Source organism: Acanthisitta chloris, unplaced genomic scaffold (assembly GCF_000695815.1).
Source record: "Acanthisitta chloris isolate BGI_N310 unplaced genomic scaffold, ASM69581v1 scaffold9843, whole genome shotgun sequence".
NCBI classification, from domain to species: domain Eukaryota; kingdom Metazoa; phylum Chordata; class Aves; order Passeriformes; family Acanthisittidae; genus Acanthisitta; species Acanthisitta chloris.
Window position 1 is genome coordinate 34,810 of NW_008664287.1, and position 22,333 is coordinate 57,142.

Genomic DNA, 22,333 nt, shown 5'->3' on the forward strand with positions numbered 1-22,333 from the left:
GTGGGTTTTTTGAATTCTAGTTATGTATTTATTAATCTTATTGTCACTGTGGTGACAGTAAAATCTAAAATCTCTTGTCCTACCTATTAAATATGTCCGTATATCAGAGATGACATTTATCTATGGATTTATCAACATGAAACTCAATGCTAATTGCCTTTCTTTAGAAAAAGAGCAAAAAGATGATCACGTAAAGCTTTGCTCAGCCTCAGCTGCAAAAGAGCCCATGTATTATTGTTATCAGTCAATTTATTGTAACAATTAGGTGCTCCATTATTAAAATGAAAAACTTCAATAGTCAAAAAAAACCCACTGTGTGACCATCAAAGGCCCAGGTCAACTCTGTGCACACTGCTGCTTATTTTAGTCAAGTACATGCATTGACAAGTGCTGCTAACTACAACTGGTTGTATTTTCTGAGATTCCTGTCTGTGGTTGTTTGAGAAAATTATCATGAAATCTCATGCTCTAATTACAGTCTCAGGTTTGAAGGGTTCAGTTCTTATGGAAACTAATAGGAATGTGGATGGTTCTTTTATTATTTACAAGCTGTTGGTTATTGTTTAATTTTAAACTATCAAACGTGAAAGATGTTTCAGTGAATTTCTCGAGTTCCTGTACTGAAAAATGCTTGCAATAATATATTATGTTCTTGGAGTTAATAAATTCAGAAGGATAGAATAGGGGAAAAATAATCAAGAACCTAAACTTTGAGAGAGAGAAAACAACTTGCTCTTCTTCTCTCTGCTATATTTCTTTAGCTTCTGTCATAATAGGAATTGATATGAATGACAAACCTTTGTATGGAAGAGAGAAAAGCTATACCACTAAATTATTTCTTTGTTTTAGGTTAACAAAGCCCTTGTCATTTGCGGATTGTGTTGGGGATGAATTGCCATGGGGATGGGAAGCTGCATATGATCCTCAGATTGGTGTATACTATATTGATCACATAAACCGTAAGTATTTTTCAGTTTGCCATATTGATTATAAAGGAAGGCTTATCTTGATTAGACTAAAAAATTCTGTTTGGAATCCAAATGCTTGGGAAAATTTGTCCTTTGGTATAACATTCTTGGCTTTAAAAGGCTTACAAGAAAATCCACTGGTATGAAATGGCTACATCTGTTTCTACATATATTTTTAAGTGCATGGTAGTTATGTCTGAACCATACAAAACAGCCAAATTTGAAACATGTTGCTTTGTAGACTTGATATTAATATATTCCTGAAAGCATTTCTATTTTCTCTATATGCATTTCTTACTCCATACTGACTGATGCTTTTTTCTGTTTTCTCAGAAATAGTCTTTAACAGCACAATAACAGAGATTCTATTTGAGATTAATACCTGAATCTAGGTACCTGCATGTGTGCTAGCAGTGCTTTATACTTAAAAATTAGTAAGACGGCTACAGCCATTTCAGATGCTTTAAGTTAGCAGAGGCAACTGTACAAGGTCAATAGATATGTCATGGACGGTAAGAGACCAATGGCCTTCTGGAACAGAAGTTGGAGACAGGACTCATCACAGAATCAGTTAGGTTGGAAGGGACCACAGTGGATCATCTGGTCCATCCTCCTTGCTCAAACAGGGCCATCCTAGAGCACATGGCTCAGGATTGCATCCAGACGGTTCTTGAATATCTCCAGCCGAGGGAGAATCCACAGCCTCTCTGGGCAATCTGTTCCAGTGTGTGCTGACTCACATGGTAAAGAAGTTCTTATTTGTATTCAGGTGAAACTTTCCGTGCATTGGTTTTTGCCTGTTACCTCTTGTTTTATTGGTTTCCACAACTGAGAAGAGTCTGGCTCCATTGTCTTGCCACTCCCCATTCATGTACTTGTATGCATTAATGGGGTCCCCTCTCAGTTGTGTCTTCTTGAGACTCAACAGGCTTAACTCCCTCAGCCTCTCTTCATAAGTGAAGTGCTCCAGTCCCTTAATCTTTGATACCCTCAGCTGGAGCTGCTCCAGGAGCTCCATATCCCTCTTGTACTGAGGAGCCCAGAACTGGAGACAGAACACTCCAGGTGTGGCCTCTTGCTTTACCAGAATAGCAGTGAGAGTCTTCTGATCTTACATATGGTGTTAGACATTCTTGAACTTTTAAAAATAGGAGCATCCTTGATTGAATCCAGAAGGTGAAGAAAACAGAGGATTTCCTTCTGAATCTAAATGTTATTATCAGATTAAACTTGTCTATAACTTCTGCTTTTGCCAAAACTATAGAACATAAAGTTATAAAATTTTGAGATGCAATCTGCATTTCTGAGATTTGAAAGTGCTTTCAGATCACTTTGTATTTCATGTGTGCTAAAAATATTTAATTGGTTCTAAAAATCTCACGTTGCTTTGTTGTGTTTTTTTAGAAAGCATTTAAATACTTCCTGTACTCTTAAACACTGTTTCAGTGCATTGAAGGTGAATTCCTGAATATTATGAGTTATTCATGGATTGAATTTCTGCTTCATAAGATGTTCATAGAAGAGGTTCAGTCTTGGACAGCATTTTCTTGGAATTCTCTTAAAAGTTGTAAATACACTGCAAACACTGCTTCCATTTGATAGAGTTGTTTATATCGATCTGTGTACTCATGTGTCTTCTGCAACTGAGACAAATGTGATTATCTGGTTTTCTCTATGTTATGTTAATGCATGTGATGGATGACAAAATGGCATGGTTTTGACTTTGGTATACTTAAAGTAGTTTCCATCCATTGTTCAGTAGTGCACTTGATTCCTCTTATGTTAATGTATGTATTGCTTTGTAGCAATTTCAGTGACATTTCTTGTTTTAGAAACTGGTATATTTTAATGTTGAACACTGTATTTTGCAGTTTTGGTGAGACTACCCTTTACGTTGCTGGGAGGTAAACTGCCTAAAGTCTTACAAGTAGGTCATTTGTCTGAAGTGCCAAATGTGGAGATTATAACTTTTCCTTCATCTGACTGGGACATGTGTTGTTTTGATGCTATTGAAATCTCTGCTATGGAGGTCACTTGTAATTAGAGGGGGAAAGCCTTTCTAGAAAACAATTTTTGTGCCTGCTTACTGCTTTATTAGTTTTGTAGTAATTCTGATGTGTTGAATATGCTCCTTGGATTTGAACTGCTAAAATTCCCTGTTGGGACAGTGGCTATATTAGCACAAAGAAGACTACTTTACTCTTTTGAAAGCAGTTTTGTTAATTCTCTCTGTTACTGGACAAAGAAGCCCAATGAGGGAGAAAAACTACCTACTGCTAGGAGGAGGAACAAATGGATATATGCCTGAAAAATAGGTTGGATAAAGTGGAATTTCAGGACTCATAAATGGCACAGCTTGATAGATAGCACCTTGGGAAGAAATCTGCTCCCATGTGTTAGGTAGGGAGAGGTGACTAATCACATTTCATGTTCACTGCCTTCTGGCTGGATTTATTTCAGCAAAATGTTTGAGGGAAGGCCCATTGATTCTCTTCTCTTGCATCCCATAAGTAATTATTCTGAACAGCTTCCCTATTATCTGTCTTTTTTTTTCCCATTTCTTTTTTCTAGTGCTGTTCCTACTGTGTGCCTCTCTACAAAGCCACATTTGATCCAACTGGGAAATTTTGGGTTGTCCACAGGGCTTGGGCCAGTTTTAGTACATGGGCTCTGGTCATCTTCAGTTTCTCAAAACAACCCAATAAGCTATGAGGATAAGGTCAGAACTTAGTGCAATAGGCCGTAAATTCAGAAAGTCTAAATCATGATTGTTCCCTCCTTTTCTGTTAAAAATTCAAGATTGAAAATGTTAAGGATGAAATTTTCATTAGTGGCCAGTATGGTACTTACTCCACTCTTCTTGAAGGGTGGATATTGACAAAACTTCCACTGATTTCGAGAAAGCAATACTAGGCCAGACCTTGCAGAGTTCTAAAAATTCTACTAAATTTCTATAATGTCAGTTCTTCAAAAATTATGTAAATCAATGTTTTGGTTTTTTCAAAATAACTAAATATTTTCTCAATCTGTATTAATCTTAGTCCCTTATACCTTCCCTTCTCCCATACAAACCTGAGAAAAGCCTACTTTTCTTAGCTGCTGTGCAACCTCTTTTGTTCCACAGAGGGGTAGGAGTTGTCTGTGAGCAGTCTGCAATTGTAGAACAATCCCTCAGATTCTTTTGGTGTCAATATGTTTGAGTATAATTTGGTTTTATTATCATCTCACATTTTCTATACTTCTGTATTTTAATGTAGGTTTTTTCCTAGCTCATACTGATTGTGTTAGAGCTTTCTCATGATCCTTTTGGATGATGTAACCTACTTTGAGAAAAACCAACTGAGGTCATTACTTTATGAATATATTACCCCAATTAGGAGTTTTAATGTGATGCTTTCAGCTTCAAGGGAGCCCAGATTACTGGCCATCTGGCAAAGCAGAACATGCATAAGATGTGGGCAGCTAATACTCTAAGAACCTAAATGCTTACCCTGTGGTTCAGTAGTGCTCTTTGTTAGAGGGATGACTGAAGGGATATTATTTGGTGGTCAAGGCCTGAGGAGTTCCTTTTGTGCACGATCCTTATTACTGTGGTTTGGGAGGGTCCAAAGATTTTATAACTTATGCTGTTGACTCTTATAATTGTTATTGCATATATGTTCTTGTGTGTTCATCTACTTCAGCTAATTTGCTAACATTTGCTAATTTTGCTAAATAACATAGTTGGAAACTCAAGGCAATACTAAAAATAACACAAAATGGTTACTCCACTTTATGACTTTCAAATTTTTCCAGTTCTTCTGCAGGGTTTTCAACGTCAAGTGTTAAGTGTCTGAGATGCAAACATTTATGCTCTTAAGAGCTTGGATTTGCAAACACATTTAAACTGATATAATCTTTGAAAGAATTGGTCCAGCTCTATTGCTACCTCTGGCCTTTTGTTCTGGCCCTGCAATGTTTTTGCTTATACTGGCATGAACGTTTGCATGGCCAGACAGTGAATCAGATCAGGGACCTGATTCGAGTTCAAACTAATCTGGTATGGAAAAAAAAAAGTTGCTGTTTGTTCTCCTTTCCACACCTCTATTTATGCAAGCAAGAGAGGGAAGGTGACCTGGGGATATGAATGAACAGTCAGGTAGAAGAGACAGAGGACAGAAACTTCTAGTAGTAGCACTGGTTAAAGATGTTTTGAAATTACAGCCTTCAACTGTCATCTGTTCTGCACCCTGTGCAGGTCTGCCAGGAAGCAGTTTTGTCTCTGAGGCTGTGATTTCCTGGTGTGCTCTTCAGGTGGTGGTGGTGGCAGCTAAAGCAGCAGTCATTGCTTGCTCTGGTTCCTGACTCCATATTTTGTCGGTGTGAGGATATGTAGTAAACCTGGGCAATGAGGAAGCACTCAGCTTCCTGAGATGTGAGTTGTTCTCCATCTCTTCCTTCCTCCAGCTGCTCAGGTTGTCTGATCCAGATCATTGTATGGGATGTGTTTAGATGAACAGCTGTGGAGGTAATGGGAGGAAGAAAGGGCAATTTCTACTTCTGGCTTGACAGGAATAGTCTAAGGGAATCCTGTACTGGGACAAGTTCTGCCTTGCTTTCAGCACCCTATGCATTCCTAAATAACTTACCCCCTTTACGTTCAGTTCTTATCTTCCATCTCAGGAATAACAATGCAAATAATTGTTTTCTTCATTGCATTGATCTAGCTAACCTATAAATCATGTACTCTGCTCTTAGTAATGTTTAGTGGCAAAGATAGCAGAAAGGAACTGAATGACAGTATTTAAAAGATGATAGGAGGGAATAGCAATTCCTAGCCCAGCACAATTTCAGACCATCTCATCACTTTCTTTTTGTCACTCTGTACTTTATATTCAGTATGATGATTTTTCTCCCTGCCTTCCACCCCAGCACTTTTCTTCAAAACAGAGTTGGATATCCACATTCTCTGCTTAGTTTTAATTGTCCCCTTTGGAAGCATGAATGTACCTTTCCCAGAAACAACTTTGTCACTGTTTCCACAAAGAAAAAGAAGATTGTGTCAGTGAGGATAAAAAAAAAGGGTGAAGGGATTTTTGTTGGCTTAGCTCAAGAATAGAATTCATCGGAGGTCTCTATTTCCTCACTTGGTGTCCTTTCTTCTTAAGATTTCAAAGCCTAGCTATTTACCTGCACTGTTTGACACTTACAGCACAGTATTTTAACTACAGGTGTTCTATTTCTTGTCATAATGTTAAGGGCTTTCATGCTACTTTATGCCTGTGCAACTGGTTTATCTAACACAGGGACTTTTGTGTATAGACTGACTCTTCTCTGCTCCAGCCTAGGACTCTAGTACATCTGCATCTGTGAAAGTCCATGTGCTGGTTTTGGCTGGGGTAGAGTTAATTGTCTTCACAGTGGCTAGGATAGGACTATGTTTTGGATTTGTGCTGAACATAGGGTTGCTAATATAGATGTTTTTGTTATTGCTGAGCAGAGCTTATACAGAGCCAAGGTCTTTTCTGCTTTTCATACTGCAATGCTGGTGAGGAAGTTGGGAATGCATGGAAGGTTGGGAGGAGACACAGCTGGGACAGGTGACCCAAACTGACCAAAGGGATATTCCATACCCTATGACATCATGCACAGTATATAAAGTAGAGTGAAGAAGGAGGAAGGGGGGACATTTGGAGTGATGGCGTTTGTCTTACCAAGTCACTGTTACGCATGATGGGGCCCTGCTCTCCTGGAGATGGCTGAACACCTGCTGCCTGTGGGAAGCAATGAATTAATTCCTTGTTTTGTTTTACTTGTGTGTGCTTTTTTCTTTCCCTGTTAAACTGTCTGTACCTCAGCCCATTAGTTTTCCTATCTTTTACCCTTCTGATTCTCTTGCTGATCCTACTGGTGGGGGACTGAGCAGGTGGCTGTGTGGGGCTTGGTGGCTGGCTGGGGTTAAACCACAACAGTATGCCAGACTGTATTTTCAGACAAGGAAGACATCTGAAAATCCCACCATGAGTCTGCAATTACTACTAGCTTGAGGGAGTCAAATGGTGTATCATGATCATAAATGTGCTGTTTGTTCCCACGACCTACTATCATCTGCTAAGCAAGTGGTGACATGGAAACAATTGTAAAGATTCTTTACTGTCAGCAAACACACGTAGAGGAAACCCAAGTGCGGTTTATCTTATCTTGAATCTTATTTATATGTAAGTATCTTCTCTGCACCCTGGCTGTAGGAAGGGATTAGAGTAATCTGGTGCATGCTGGCTAGGGAAGGAGGGCTCAAGCATTGAAGGCTCTGGATTAAAGATAATTTTACCTGCTGACATTTATGTGAAGATCATACTTGCATCTTTTTCATATATCTTAGTTCTGATAGCCTTAGCAGTAGAACATTACCTACTTACTAGATAATGTAGAACAAAACACTCAGTTTCTACTGCATTTGACTCTGAGATATATAAGCATAGGCTATCTGATATCTAGAGGAAGCTAACAGTAAAAATATTTGAATAAATCATTCTTGGAAATATGGTCATAATCACATGGTATAGCTGGAAAAAGTTCTCATTTTCTCTCATTACTCAAATTCAAGCACAGAATTGTTTTATGAAAAGTGAAAAAGGTATCTGAAAGTGAGGTCATTTTTTTGTGTGAAAGTTCAATGGCAGGAAACAAACTGTAGAGAGGTCAGTTCTGAACATACCCTGAATAACCTAATTATCATCCATGTCTCTCTTTAGAATCCATATTCCATCTAATTATGTGATAGAATGTGAATTTTATATTTTTTTTGAGTAACCAGCAATGTGTTAGATCATTTTTAAGATGCTGTATGGGTCATCTTTTTGGGCTGCTTGATCTTACTGAAACTGCTGCCTCTGTAGTGTGCAGTTCTTTATGTACCTATTGAGCAAACATATCGGTGTGAAATGATGCAATATTTACTTCTGAAGCCTTCCTCAGATTTTGGGGTACAAATTGCTTTTATTGTTATTTGAGTTTCAATCATAAGTATTTTAAAAAGTAGAGGGGAAAAATGCATTTAGAAAGTATTTGCTATGTAAACAGTAAAGCACATTCCTTAAGACAGTCTAGTAACACTTGGTTATTCTCCCTGAAATTAGTGCTAGTGCATTTGCTGCTTTGCTAAACATCAAGATTTGCATTTCAGTTGTCTGCAATATTTGTTTTGCCAGTTGAAGTACAACTAAGTAATATTTGCACTTTTTTTCCTAAGTGTATTTTTGTTTGATTGCAGGCAAAAGTACTGGAGTTTTGGAAGGCAGTTTGTTTATCAAGTAACAAGGGATATACTTGTAGAATAAATATATCCATAGTGATTACGTAATGCTGTTGATAAAATTGCTTTCACCACCCACCACTAAACTAACTCATATTATCCTGTTATAGTCGGTATCAGACACCATTTTTTCTCCTCTGATGTTACGTGTGAATGGGTTGTGGTTGATTTTATTTGTGCCTTCTTGAGACATTTTTGTGCAAGATACCATTGAAATCTTGATTCTCCTTTGCTGTGCCTGGCCCTAGTCTGGCTTGCCTGCAGCCCTTTTCTGGGGGCTTCCCCTCTGCATGCAGTGTGCTACTTTCCAGGTTATCTTCTCCTTCTCAAACCATGCCTGTGGAATAGGATGTAATCCTACCACAGCAAGGTATTGATGCCTGTTGAAAAACCAATGTGGATTTAGCTGGCACACTTTTTTCAGCTGCCAAGTTCAGAGGAAGCTCCAGTGATGAGGGATCCTGGATGTAATCAGCTTTGGGTTTAGGGTTTTGAGGCCAGTGTTACACTCTTGATGGTGGGTTCTGTTTGGTTGGAAGTAGTAGTCCTGCAATTATTATACAAGATAACCAGAGATGTCAGGTGTAATGGAGTTATCTTTTCATCACTTCCTGTTTCAGGGAGAGAAATTGCTGGCCCTGACAGAATACATCTAGCTCAGTTGTGACACAGTGCAGTAGTTGTGCATCAGTCAGAACTACCCTCTTTTCAGGGCTCAGCCACAGCAGTTTTGCCACCTCTTTTCTGGTAGTTCTGGTTTCCAGGTTTGGACATTTTCCTGTAAGTTAGTATGTGAGGGAAAAGGTGCACAGTATTGATGAGTAGATCCACATTTAAGAATCTAATGGATGACTGGATCTGTAAGTAGGCTTACTGCTGCCAAAAAAAGATTCCTTCCCCAGCACGGTGGTTCTTCCTCCTTTCCATTGGCTCGTTGGACCTTTGGTAACGTATCACAGCTCACCTAACCTGCCAGAACATGATGTATGTGCTTTCATGTTGTCTTCTGCAGCCAGTTAGTACTTGGATGGGTTTAGTACATCAGGTAGGTTTAATGCAGGATTGAGAGAGCACCAGGGACTGTGTAAAAGAGAACATGTGAATATGTTACGTTGGGGAGTATGGGTTTGAGGTGACATGGTGAAAAACATCACTGCCAAAAAGGAGAGCTATTGCACAGCTCCAGCTGTGGCATGCAACGTCCCCCTGCTCTCCTCCTATGATCTAGCATATCTGGCACTTCATTTTTTAGTGGGACCTGTTGAGAGTACTTGTTCACTTAACTGCATTGCCTAAATCCAGTGAGTCTGACTGAACGCAGTTTACATGTGGGTTGTTCTAGAGCCGGTAGATGCTATTATTTTGTTTGGCAAGGGGAGATGTTGGAAAACTATTGCTTCCACATATTGTTAATCCTGTAGTAAAATGTCCGATTCTCTCATGTCTAGCAGTAGGGCATCAGGGAGCTGTTCCCTTCCCTGTGGGATTTTCTAGTGGGATTTTAATTTTATGTATTTTAAGGAAATAAGATCTACTGCTGATAAGGTAATAATTTCCTTCTGTTCAAGCAGTCTTTAACAATTTGGCAGACGTTTTTGATAGTAGACAGGAACATAACATGTGAAAATGTCTCATTTTAAAAAATTGGCATGCCTGACTATTGCCTGTATCCCATGTATAATATGTCCAATATAGAACTACACAGAGCATGCATAACATTGCTGCCCTTGAGGCAAGTTCCAGCCAAAAGAATAAACAAAACTTTCAAGGCATAAAGTCAGTCCTGGCAATTTTATTTTGAATTATTGCTCAGGCCAGATTTTTTTGCTGAGTTTAAGAGCATCGAACCTGGCTGGCAGTGAGCCAGGAAGGGTGCATTTCATGAACAGCAGTATGATTAAAGCCAGAAGAGCTTCCTCTTCTGCATTACAGGGCTGTGATCATTTCAGAGCACAGGAACGTCCTTGGGTGGAGTGTGCCATCCTGCTGTTTGTGTGGTTCCGCTGGGCGAGACCACAGAATTTCCCCCCAGTGTGGGTACTCACTCAGCTCTTTAAAAACAGGAGGAAATAAATTGCTTGTTTATTATTATTTTTAATAATTTTATGAACTATGCACTTGCAGTACTTTTTTTCAAGTTAAATTAATTGGTTTTAACTTAAGATCTCTTAATAGAATTGAGTCATTTTGAATTGCAAGTAGTTTTGCCAAACAATGCTAAAACCAAGTCAAATTAGGAGTATGTAGGCCCAGTATTAAGCACACCACCACCCTCCTCATTCTGTTATTATGGATCATTATTTTTGTATTGTGATTGGGCCGAGGAAGTTGATTTATTCAATTATTTTTTTTATCTAAGTGATGCTCTTGATGAAGCTTGATGTACAACTCTTAGTTGTTTACAGATCCATTTGAAGTAGTTTCCTTTAGTTCATACCCAAGTTTATACAGAAAGTGTTGGACAGGTCCTGCCTGGGGGGGGTGGTTTATTTGTTCCTCACTGTTGGTTATTAAGTCCAGTTTACATTTTCTAGAACAGATGCAACCCTACAGCTCTGTCTAGTGCTCATTAACAATGCTTACTCCTCACCTGACAGGCAGAAATAACATCTCCCCATCTGTCTAGCTAGCAATCTGCTGCATGATGCATATCTTCTACAGACAGGACTGTAAGGCATCCTGTTCCAGTCACCAGTGGAAACATTTATCTGCCTTAAAAAATGGAATGAGATCTCTCTAGTTTATTTTACATCAGCTGTTGAATAGTAAGAGTAGGGAAAAGTTTGGGTGTTCTTTGTGGTTTAAATCTCACTCTTTGGTTTAAACATGAAGGGCTTCACAACCCATTTTGAAATGTTCAGCAAGCTATTCCCCTCAATGACTTGCATGTAGCTCTCCCAATAATATTCTTATGTACTCAAGTTTGACCTTAACAGCAGGTGCTTGAAATATTCTTGTCCAAGGCAAAAAAACCTTATCTTTGTGAGGCTTTACTCTGAGAAGTATAAATATTTGTTTTTGAAAGAACCCTGCTTTTAAAAATAATTTATTGGTTCTTGGAAAATACATGTCCTCAAATGAACATGCTTTTCAAAATGCAGTGCCACAGTACCAGCAATATTATCCATAGTTCTGTCTTTGGGGTTGGTTTTTTTTCTCTGTGGGGTAACCCTACTAGTTAAAATTGAGACAACTGAAAAGTATAGATGAACAAGCATATGGTGCTGCTATACAACACACATATATATATATATGAACAACTTGCAAACAAGTGATAAGCTTTTTTCAGTTTTCCACTTCATAATATTTAAGAAGAGTACAGTGAAAACTACCCCAGAGCCTTCTCTGCTTGGTAAAAGGTGAGTAACAATTCTGCGACAGTTAATACAGTACTGCCTTGCTTTTTCCAGGATGATGTATTTTCATGACTGAGCATTTGTTCTGGAATAAAATACATGCAGATGGAATTGGCTGAGAGTAATTTAACCAGTCAATGTACCTTCAAGGCTAATACCCAAATCTTGGTATGCTGAAGTTTCAGTGTACAGTTTTTAAAATGCCAGGGTCGCCTTTAACTCACTTGTGACGATCAGTATGAAAGATGTTGGCTTATATAATCATACTATTGTTTTGTGCTTGCAGCTTGGAGAGGCAAAAAGAAAATGTTTGATTGTATTTGTCAGCAATACAGAATAATCTGCTGTTGATCAGCTTTGTCCTTCTCTTGCAGTCACAAGGACAGGGCATCTGTAGGCCATGTTTTAGAACTCTGCAGGCTACATTTGGTCTTTGGGCTGCATGTTGAGCAATCCTCACTTAAAACCTACAAAGCAATTACCTACAACATGCTCGAAGATGAGACCTTCCAATCTTGTAAGATTATTTGGTGGCTGCTGTTTGCACTCTTAAAACACAATCACATCATTACATTTTTCTAAAAAACCACCATAACTGCATTTATCCTATTTGGTCATTGACCCATGAGAATCCTGCTTCTTGCTCTTCATCCTGCTTCACAAAAAAAAGGACAACTCTGGAAACCAGCACTTCTTATCTTGTGTAAATAGCTGTGAATGTGGAGCGTGTTAAAGCACAACAGCAATAAGTGGGCACAGATAGGAACATGTGTTGACTATTTAGGAGAGAAAAGGTATCGATTTGCTTCTTTGTGCGCCCGATACCTTTGTGTGAAAGAGCAGGTGACTATAAACACTGATATATGTGTGTCTGTGTCTGTAGCTATAGTTAGTTTTTTGGAGAGAGCATTCCTGTTGGGGTTATTGGAAAACCAACTGTGTGTAAAGCTTCTCTGCTTCTGTCTTTTATGCACTGCACTTGGGTTTATGTGGTTTATCTTCTCTGTGCATCCTTTGTGCACGTCTAGGAAATGCCTTTCCCAAGTAGAAATTTCATGTTTTTTAATGGTGGTAAAGGGAGGGTGGTTTTGTATTTGTTTGTTTTTAAAAGCATCATAGACATTGTCAGTTTAGGATTCTACAGGATTAGCTTTATGGGATGCTGTTTTTTCTTTGCAGGCCTTTTGGCTTATGTGATATTAACACAAAAAAGACTTGAAAAACTGGCAGTTAGTCAGTATTGAAAATTGCTCTTAACCAGAACCTGCCCTTATCAGCTTTCGCTGTTACAAAATCTGTTTTCATATACGGAGTTTAAAGAGTGCCTGCTCCCCAAGAGTGCACTTCATCTACAGTTTAGAGCAATCACATTGGTTCTGCTGCAGTTCTTTTTCTCTCCATGTTTCCCATCTTCCCTCCCCAGCACTGGTTCCCACAGTAAAGCAATTCAGAGGACTAAAGTAGCAGATATCTAACCCATAGAATAAATATCCCTCCTACATTTTGCAGAAAAAATCTGAAGTAAATACTTTGGTACTGAGTGTTACTTTTTGTCTTTGTAGATCTATGCAGATTTGTAGTATGTGACTTAGGAAGAAAATGCAGTGTGGTGCATATTTGCAATTAGATTTCACACTTTTCATAGCTATGTCTTACGAGAATGTTTTTGTACTTAGTACGGCTTTCAAGGAAGAATATTCATTTTACAGGTTCCGAAAGTGCTGAACTAAGAACTCAGGAAGTATTAATGATAGGGTTGAACATTCAGCCCTAACTCTTCCTCATTGTATGTTTGCATTAAAAATAAAAACTTGAAATCCCAAATTAGATTGATCTTACCATATCTTCTCTTAATATATACCACTGCATTATATCTGATCCTCTTGTCTACATATCCTGTGCAAGTCTATCTTCTGTGTGGCTGCTGGAGTTAAAATGCTTGACATGAAGCCCTTTGTGAATTAAGGGATTGTTCCAGCCTATTCATCTGTATTACCTGAGTAGTCAGTGAAAAGAAGTAGACACTTCAAAAAAGCAGTTTGGTCTCATGTACCTTGGACACCTGTCTGATAGAGTGAAGTACCCTCTGAGGGCAGCCCCTCTGTCTATTGACCAAAAAGAAAGTTGTGTATTGGATCAGATATCTAGCAGGGATAGGGACAGAGTTAGGTGAGATTATCTGGACAGTAAATGATCTGTTAGTTTAGTTACTGGGGAAAGATAAAATTGTTTCTGTAGAGTGAAAGGAAAGAGATAATCACTAAAAGCATGAATAACATATGGCTGTAAAAATTAATGAAGTGGGCAGGAAAGGGGTTGAAAAACATAATAGCTTGCTTCTAATTTTTGTTCAGAAATGCATTTAATTTTAAGATGTCTTTGAAAGACTTTATTGATCCCATTATTTCCAATTCCTCTGATGCATGAAATAATTTTTTTGAGTTTTAGGATGTTACTAATTCAAGGTTGAATACATAGGAATGATCTGCATAAACATTTGCCTATTGTACCCTAATTTCTAATTTTGCAGCTGATCCCTTAAATACTCTTTATTAGACACACTATTGTGTCAGGGGAAGTCAAGCATCTGCTGAGTAACCAAAAACAGACTATGGTTTAGATTTCTATAACTGTGGATTACAGGCAAAGGAGCAATTTTAGCTGTCAACAGGTTCCAGCAGAGGTCTCTTTAAATCCTTTGTTTTTTTCCTATAAAGAAACAACACAAATAGAAGATCCCAGGAAACAATGGCGGCAAGAACAAGAGAGAATGTTAAAAGATTATCTTACCATAGCCCAGGATGCTCTCAGTACTCAGAAGGAGCTGTACCAGGTGAAAGAACAGAGACTAGCACTTGCACTGGATGAGTATGTACGGTTGAATGGTGCCTACAAAGAAAAATCAAGCTCTCGTACAAGCTGTAAGTACAGTAGAGAATGCAATATAACTTCTTTGATCTATGCCTTGCAGGGGATCCTGTTTCTCTTTAGAATGAGTTTTCAAGGTTTGCTATGAGCACCCTGTATTCTGGGTTTTTTTTAGAGACAGCATCCCTACATTATTTATTATAAAGATATTTTGCTGGGGAGAACCCTCTTCTCTCTGATACAATTGAACTTCTTTGAGCCATGATTTAGAGCAGTTGGCTCTGAAATCTATTTTGTCATGCAGTTTGTCAGGACAAAATTCTGCTGAATATATGTTCGGAGTAAACAGGATCTCTTGCCTTCACAGCTGCATACTGAAATGACCCTAGTGTGCAATAGACCAAGAAGGAAATTTGTTGCTGATTCATAAGAAGAGCATACAATAATTTTGTAGTCTGTGTGTTGTGACCGGGGGTGAAGTAGGGATCCATGTTACAGTGTGGTGCAAGGAACTGGCATGCAGTGAAGCGCTGCCAGAGCCCTGTTGTTGGCCAGGCACCTCTTTTAGAAGTAGATACTGTCATAGAAGTAGCATGTACATCTGCAATAGAACTGAGTGCCAGACCTCTGAAGCTTCTGAATAAATCTTTTGCTTTCCAGAGATGTCCTTAGAAACGACAACTTTCAGGAAGAAGTGATCACGAGATGGCTCAGCTAGAAGAATGGGAAAAGAAAACAAGGGATAGAAAGCCAGGGAGAACGAAGTGCTGCTTTAGGATCCTGGGCTAAGCAAATGAGGAGAGATACCATATAGTGGTAGTGGACAAAAGAGGAAAACTTTGGTTATTCGTGGTTGACATGGTGCAATGCTGACTACTCTATACAAGACATTTTGGTTTTAAAGTATTATGTGTTTTAATGCATGTTGTAGTTCTTGATCAATGAGGACTCATCAAGGAAGTGACTAATTACTGATTTAAAAGTACTTAAATATTTGCCCTTTTTTCTCTTTTTTTTTTTTTTTTAAAAAGTGTTCTCAGGCTCCTCATCAAGCACAAAGTATGACCCTGACATTCTGAAGGCTGAAATCTCCACTACAAGATTAAGGGTGAGAGTGCTTAACTCATATTCATTTGGATTCTGAATGCAAAGCTTATGACTATAGAATAAGCATAGCTTGAACTGGCAGACGTATCTTGTACCCTGATGCTGAAACCTCCTAATATTCTAATTGAATACCATTCAAAGGTTTTAAATTAATTCTTAAAGCTGTCCCTGGTACTTTCAGGTAACACATTTTGGGGAAACCTTGACAGATGTTCTAATTAGATGTGGGGTTAAATAAATCCAGTAACTGTTTTCGGTTGTATGCTTTTGTTTTTAAAAGGAAGAGTAAAAAATGAAAAGTAGTGGGCCAAGGTGAGCTGCAGCTAAATGACTGTTTTTACACTACCTTTCTTCTTTGAGAAATGCATCATTAGCTACATAAACTGCCTCAGAAGTTTCTGCTGGTTTAAAAAACACTTTTCAATAATGATGTGAAACTTCTCTGTTTTCTCAAAACGGAACAGTTAAGATCAAGGATGAAAGTTTGTTTGCATTTTGAAATTGCTAATGAAGACAAATCTATTATTTGGCCAGCTGTGTTCAGTATGGTCACTAACAGAGTCCATAGAAAGAACTTTCATTCACAGGTTAGTCTCTAGTGAATTTATCTTGAATATGGGTGAAATGACGTGGAAGACATTTAAAAAATATATTGGGAGTTCATTTATTTAAGCCGTGGCATATAATGCTTTATGGATAGCCTAGACTTTCTGTAGTTAGTACTGAAAAAAAATAGATCAAACCATGCAGCATAAAAAGGCAGCACCTCACAGCACAGTTCTTCGATGCAGGCTGGAATACAGACTCTGTGGGAGCAGAAGCAGCACAAGCAACAGCATTTACTCAGCTCTTCCATTGCCCCCTCCTGGTTTCTGCACAGAGCAGCACTCATAGACGTCTCAGAGAGTAACATCTCCTCCTTCACCCGGAGTAAGAGTTGTGATTAGGAATTTAAACAATTAATGTTTAAAAGGAACTATGGAATAGCTCAATAAAATTTTTAAACCCAGTATAAATCAGGGATGGAATGCACACTAAAACTGGTGTCTGGATGTTGCCTTCCTGACTACTTGTACCCCCATTCATCCTTACCAATTTCAATTTGTACTCCCTTATCCTTTAAGAAGGGAAGGTGGTTAGTGAGGAAACTTGTTTTGATGTTGAAGGAGGTGAGAGGAAAAATTTTAGCTTGGTAGGGAGAATTGACAGCAGTAAGGACCCTGTCAGGAACAAGAAGGAAGAGACAAGGTGATAGCTTCTTTCTAAAGTGAGTGAAGCAGTGACAGATGTTCTCTTTGGCAAGGCGATCACCAGTATATTTGGAAAATTAACAGTGTTGTTGAAGAGCAAAACACATGACCAAACTTAAATATAGTTACCTACAAGTCAAAGAGGGGCAAATTCAGGCATGGAACTACGCTCACTTTTTCTCATTACCATTGACTGCAGAGCTACAATATGCTCACTGAGGAGAGAGTCAGAAGTGTTAATCACAGTAATTTGTTTTTTGGAGATGCTTTCCTCTCTTCATTGTTTCTTGGAGTCAAGGAGCCTAATATCCTGCTGGCTCCCAACACCTGATTTATTGGTGTTACAAAGTCCAAGCTGCACATGTGCCTAAAATAGGTGACCTGAATCTTGTCTACAGAGTTTAGAAGGGTGCAGTCCAAGAATATCTGTATCAATGATAAAGTGTGTTGTTATCCAAAGCCACTGGATATGAAAATTGAGATAAGAAAAAGTGGAGCCCTGTGGTGCTAGGGCTGGAAAGTGGTTTTCATGGAAGATGGCAAGAGAGGTATGGCTGTTACAATAGTTTACCCTTATTGGAATGTTTGAGGATGCTTGCTAATAATGCCACCTTTGGGCATTTTGCAGTATATGCATGCGTGAACTTAATGAGAAACAGTTAGTCATTAGTAAGCTGCTAGCCAGCTAGTTAGAATTTGCACATTGTTTAGTGAGCTATTGGGTCAGTTGTACTAAACCTGTTTCCCTCTCTGTGTCTGAGGCTTACTGGTATCATCAGGTTAATGGTGGCTGGAGGGGGGAAACTCAGCATTTGAGGAAGTTCTGAATTGGCCTTTGTCCTTTTCCTTGTTAGATGTGTTTAATGTGTGCATATGGAGCCTTCTGGATACATGAATTGCCTATTGTGCAATAGATTGTGGAGAAAATATGACAGAAGTCAGAGAGCTGTTAAATGAAATAAGCAGGAGACGAAATATGTTTCTCACCAGATTAAAACTGGAGGGTCTTGTCCTTCAGTGGACTTTGAGTGGGGCCATTTGGGGTCTCATTTAGTAATCTGTAAGGTAGCTCAAACAGCACGAAGCAGATGTGCTCACAGTAAGTTCTATACATACGCAGTGAGCCAGTAAGGAATGCACCTTTATGAAATACCAAGGGGCAGTGGTGGGGGTGGGAGTGTTGTTCCATTAGTACTCGAGTGCTGGGAATAGAAGGGGCTTAGCACAGGAGCCTGCTTGAAGATGCAGTCAGAAGAAGAAATCGACTTATCAGGTGACTGGAGATGTGCAGAAGCAGTAGGAAAGGGGCAAATGTTAAAACTAGTGAAGAGCTGTGAAAAAGCAGGAATTATATGAAAGTTTTGAAGGAGAAGACAAGGAGCCTAAGAATAGTTTGATGCAGGTATAATGCAGTAAACACAGAGCCTATATTATGATGTAGGTCACATCCTTCTAGAATAATGTGCCCAACTCACATTTCTTGATAATGAAATGATGATGAAGTACACCAGAGGACACTCAGAAGATGATCTTGAGGAAAAATGTAAGAGTTTCTGAGAGATCCAATCTTCTATGCTGAAGTCAAGTGTGCCTTCTGCTATTATTATGAATTCACATTTCTGATTTTAAAAGAAAAAAAGTTTAACCATTCTGTATTCCACAGAAAAGTTCAGATTTCTTTGATATTTTACTCATCACTTTACCTGGAACATAAAAGTGATGTCTGTTCATTTTCCTTAATCTTGACTGGAACTCTTGAGAGATTATTCTTGAGAGAGTCAAGGAAGAAACAGTTAAGGAGTACTGACTGTGTACTTAGAGACATTGTCTATTTATCATGCTAACTATTCAGTGTGGTCAAAATAAAAACAGTTTTCTGTCAAGTAAAGCAACCAGTGATGATAGTTTCCAAAAGCTTGACCCTAACCCCTTGTCTAGAGAACAGATTTTGCTTTGAAGAAAATGGAGATTAAAAGCATTTTATTTCTGTCACAGAAAATTCATTAGGCAGAAACTGCAGACTTGAATGCCTAAGTATCATTCACAGATCTGTATGAGAACCATGCAAATCACTAGTTATTTTAGAAATTTAAAGTGTTTAGGTCTCTTGGAAAGCTACAGCAGCTGCTGATGCTCAGTACTTTTAGCCACCTGGCTGGGAATCTCACAGGGTTTTTTCCTTTTTTTAAAATTTGACGAATATCAGCAAGTAGGAAGTCTAAGGGGATTTGGATACAAAACACCTTGGAGACATATTTTGGAATTAATTTCAGTTAAAATTGTCTAAATTCTTAATAGAATAAATTTTTCAGAAGAGTTGAATATCTGAGGACCTTATGAAAACAAGCGAGAATTTCATGGTGGCAGGTGACAGCAGGGAGCTTTCAGCTTTTCCTTTTTTCACCTTAATGACTGGAAAATTAGAAAGCCTGACAATAGCTGGCTAGTATGCAGAGTGTAAACAAGCCAGATCTAGATGTATAAATACCAAAATTTGGGACTCCACATTTCAAGGAGGCATTTGTTTCTGTGTGTATGCTGATGATTAATTTGTGTTTAAGTACATTCCTTTTTAGGTAGTCCAGAAACTTTGTTTCATACCTTTGGGAAATATGGCATGAAAAATTGAATGGAGGATTTTTTTTATTTAATCTTGATTCATAAATATTTTGTTGGGTACTCATAACTGCTGACATCTGAAATGGCAATATGAAGATTAGGAAGCAATTGAGCATACAAATTTAGGGAAAGTAGGGATTGTTTTGCCAAAGACATTTCTGTTAAATAGGCACGTATATTTGTGATCCAGATGTGTTTAGTGATTATCGTCTTTGAATTATATATTTAGGGATTCAGTGTCTGGAAAGCTTTCTAAGAAAAGATAGTTCATAAGGGGAAAAAAAAGAGTCCGTTTTGTCTTTTACCATGCAAATGACTTGAGAGCTTCCTGGAATGAAAAAGTGAAATTATAATAAGCCAAAAAGTAAACAGGCATGTCCCTGTAGGACAGTTGGAATGCATGCTTAACAAATGAGAAGTAAATTACTTGTTAAAGTTCTCTCAGGTTTAATAACACAGTGTGGTATCAATACAAATAAGGAATGTGATTTAATCTGCTTGTGTCCCTTTAATACTAAAGCATGTTGCCCATAGACATCAGGAAGGAACAGATCCTTTTGTTTTTAATGTGTGTCAGTAGACCAATTTACTCTTTTTCTGTCTCATCTGATGTACAGCATACATTAATTGTTCAAAGCCATGTGTTACACCGTTTAACAAGAGGAATTTTCTAACTCTTGCTTTGATTTAACACTCAAGGTTAAGAAGCTGAAGAGGGAACTCTCTCAGATGAAGCAAGAGCTGCTATACAAGGAACAGGGCTTTGAAACACTACAACAGTGAGTAAAAGAAAATAGTAGAAACTGACTTAATTCAGTCACCTGATTTCTTCTTTTTGGCATGGAATGGAATCCTTTGAGAGAATTATTAGGAGGAAGAAGGAGAGTCTAGTAATTCTTTTTGCTGTAGTTAGGAAGCAGGAAATCTGTAGGAATGGCAAACCTCTTGTGCAGGTGTTAACATGAGAAATCTGTCTCCCCTCTTTTTTTTTTTCCTTTTTTTCCCATGAGGTAGCTTGTGTTGCAGAGAGGCAGAAGGAAGGGCAGTGAAAAGGGTCCCAAGGACAAATTTAGCTGCTTTATGTGTCCCATTTAAAATGTTGCAGTTTTTATAAATTTTGAAAATGTATTTAGGTCTGTCTTTCCTCCTTCCCCACCACTGAGCTCAAAAGAGAGAGAGAGAGAGGGTACTGTTCTTGGAGGTGTGAATTGTGTACGGCTGTTCAGGGTTTGAAACGAGTCACAATTTGAGGATTAGAGACCTGACTTTCTTTGTTCCAGTTGCTGGGATGCCTGGTGTCCAAAGGGCTGATGCTGAACAGGGTGAGCTTTCTGGGTATTTAAGCAGTTGGATTACTGGGAAATGATTTTTATTTTTTTTCAGTTTGAGCACTCCCTGCTGCTCCTGACTTAAAAAATTGGGCCCTAAAATATTTAACATTACACAAACTGTCACCACAAAGAACTTGCTGCAGAGGAAACCTTGCTAACAAGTGTGTTTTCTTAACTAATGTGAGCAGAAATGTATTAATGTGACTTGCTTGCCACATTGTGGTATGTACCCATACATTAAGGATACATTTACACAGTAAAACGCTGAGCTGTTTGTTCTTAGTACACAAGTTCCAGCAGCAGAAGCAATGTTGCAGCATTAGTGTAATATACTCTGGATTCATTTGCCCTTTTCCTCAGGACCTGCTGTGTTTGGCACAGTACTGTCAGATAAGTAATAATCTCTATTCTGGAGAGCTTGCAGAATATATGGGGGAATGGACAAAAGGTGGGAAAAGGGAAGTGAATTTCCATCTTGCAGGTAGAGGACTAAAATGCAGAGAAGTGATTTGTAAAGGATGACAGAGCATCTGTCTTTGGAGCTGAGATGTTGGAGTTCAGTTCCCAGTTCTAACCAAAGCATCTTGTAGGCTATTGCCTAGTAATTTTAATAGATCAGTTCAGTACAACAGGCATTTTTTAACTGCAAGAAAAAATCTGGTCCAGGAAATGACCAATCATAATTAGACATATGAAAATGGATGAAAAATGTGGTGTTTTTATATGAAGAGTTTGAAGTCAATTGGGAACTGAAAACCCTCAGCACCTTAGGAAGATGGCAGTGAAGTGTCTCTTCTCCTTCATTATGATTAAAACAGAAATGTTGAGGTTTGTCTGTTATTTAAATATATAAAGACCAGCAAGAATAGTTGATTGAGTATAAGCATAAAATCAGATCTCATTTGTGGCAAAATTTAGAAGAAAGACGTATTGAATCTAAAGCTTAAGGTAATAAAAACTCATACTGCTGTCCCAGGATTAAAGGTTAGCCAATCATGCTGGTTTTATTATATTAATTCAACAATGAGGTATTGTTTTAAAGCAGCTTGCTCACAAGCCATTTTCATAGGAATCCAAAGCATGTTCAGAAACTGTCAACAGCATTCCACAGAAACACAATGGGCGTTTGTTTTTAAAATTCAGTCAGCCACTTTCAAACAGCACTAATCCCATTAATTTAAAACAGGATGACAGAGTATCTTATATGTCAGGGATCCTTCTTGTCTATCTTAATTATATACAGAATAAAGCAGTGCCAATTTGAATGTGGCACATCATATTACTAGGCAGGGTGTGATGTATTACTCAGCCGTTCTTTCATGATCCCAATTGTTGGCATATCCTGTATCCATTTGACCTCAGCAACCTGATAAGTTACCAAAAACTGAGTGCTGTCAGACAGTAAGTGCCTGTCTATGAAAGAGTTTGGGAGACTTTCAAGCTGAAACAAATACATCCTTCAATAGAAATGAGTGCTGAGTCATATAGGTAATTTTCTTACATAAATGCAGTTTATGTATATATATATGTATGTATGTAT

The 22,333-nt window shown here is 38.3% G+C and overlaps 1 protein-coding gene across 1 annotated transcript in view; it reads left to right on the forward strand.

Moving 5' to 3' along the window:
* The first annotated feature begins 853 nt into the window (after positions 1–853).
* Positions 854–22,333, forward strand: part of WWC2 (WW and C2 domain containing 2) — a 62,856-nt gene continuing 41,376 nt past the window's right edge. Inside the window, exons 1-4 of the mRNA XM_009071288.1 lie at positions 854–959; positions 14,336–14,539; positions 15,518–15,594; positions 20,162–20,241. Of these exons, the coding sequence (XP_009069536.1) occupies positions 14,389–14,539; positions 15,518–15,594; positions 20,162–20,241 (308 nt within the window). The 5' untranslated portion in view covers positions 854–959; positions 14,336–14,388. The remainder of the gene's footprint in view (positions 960–14,335; positions 14,540–15,517; positions 15,595–20,161; positions 20,242–22,333) is intronic.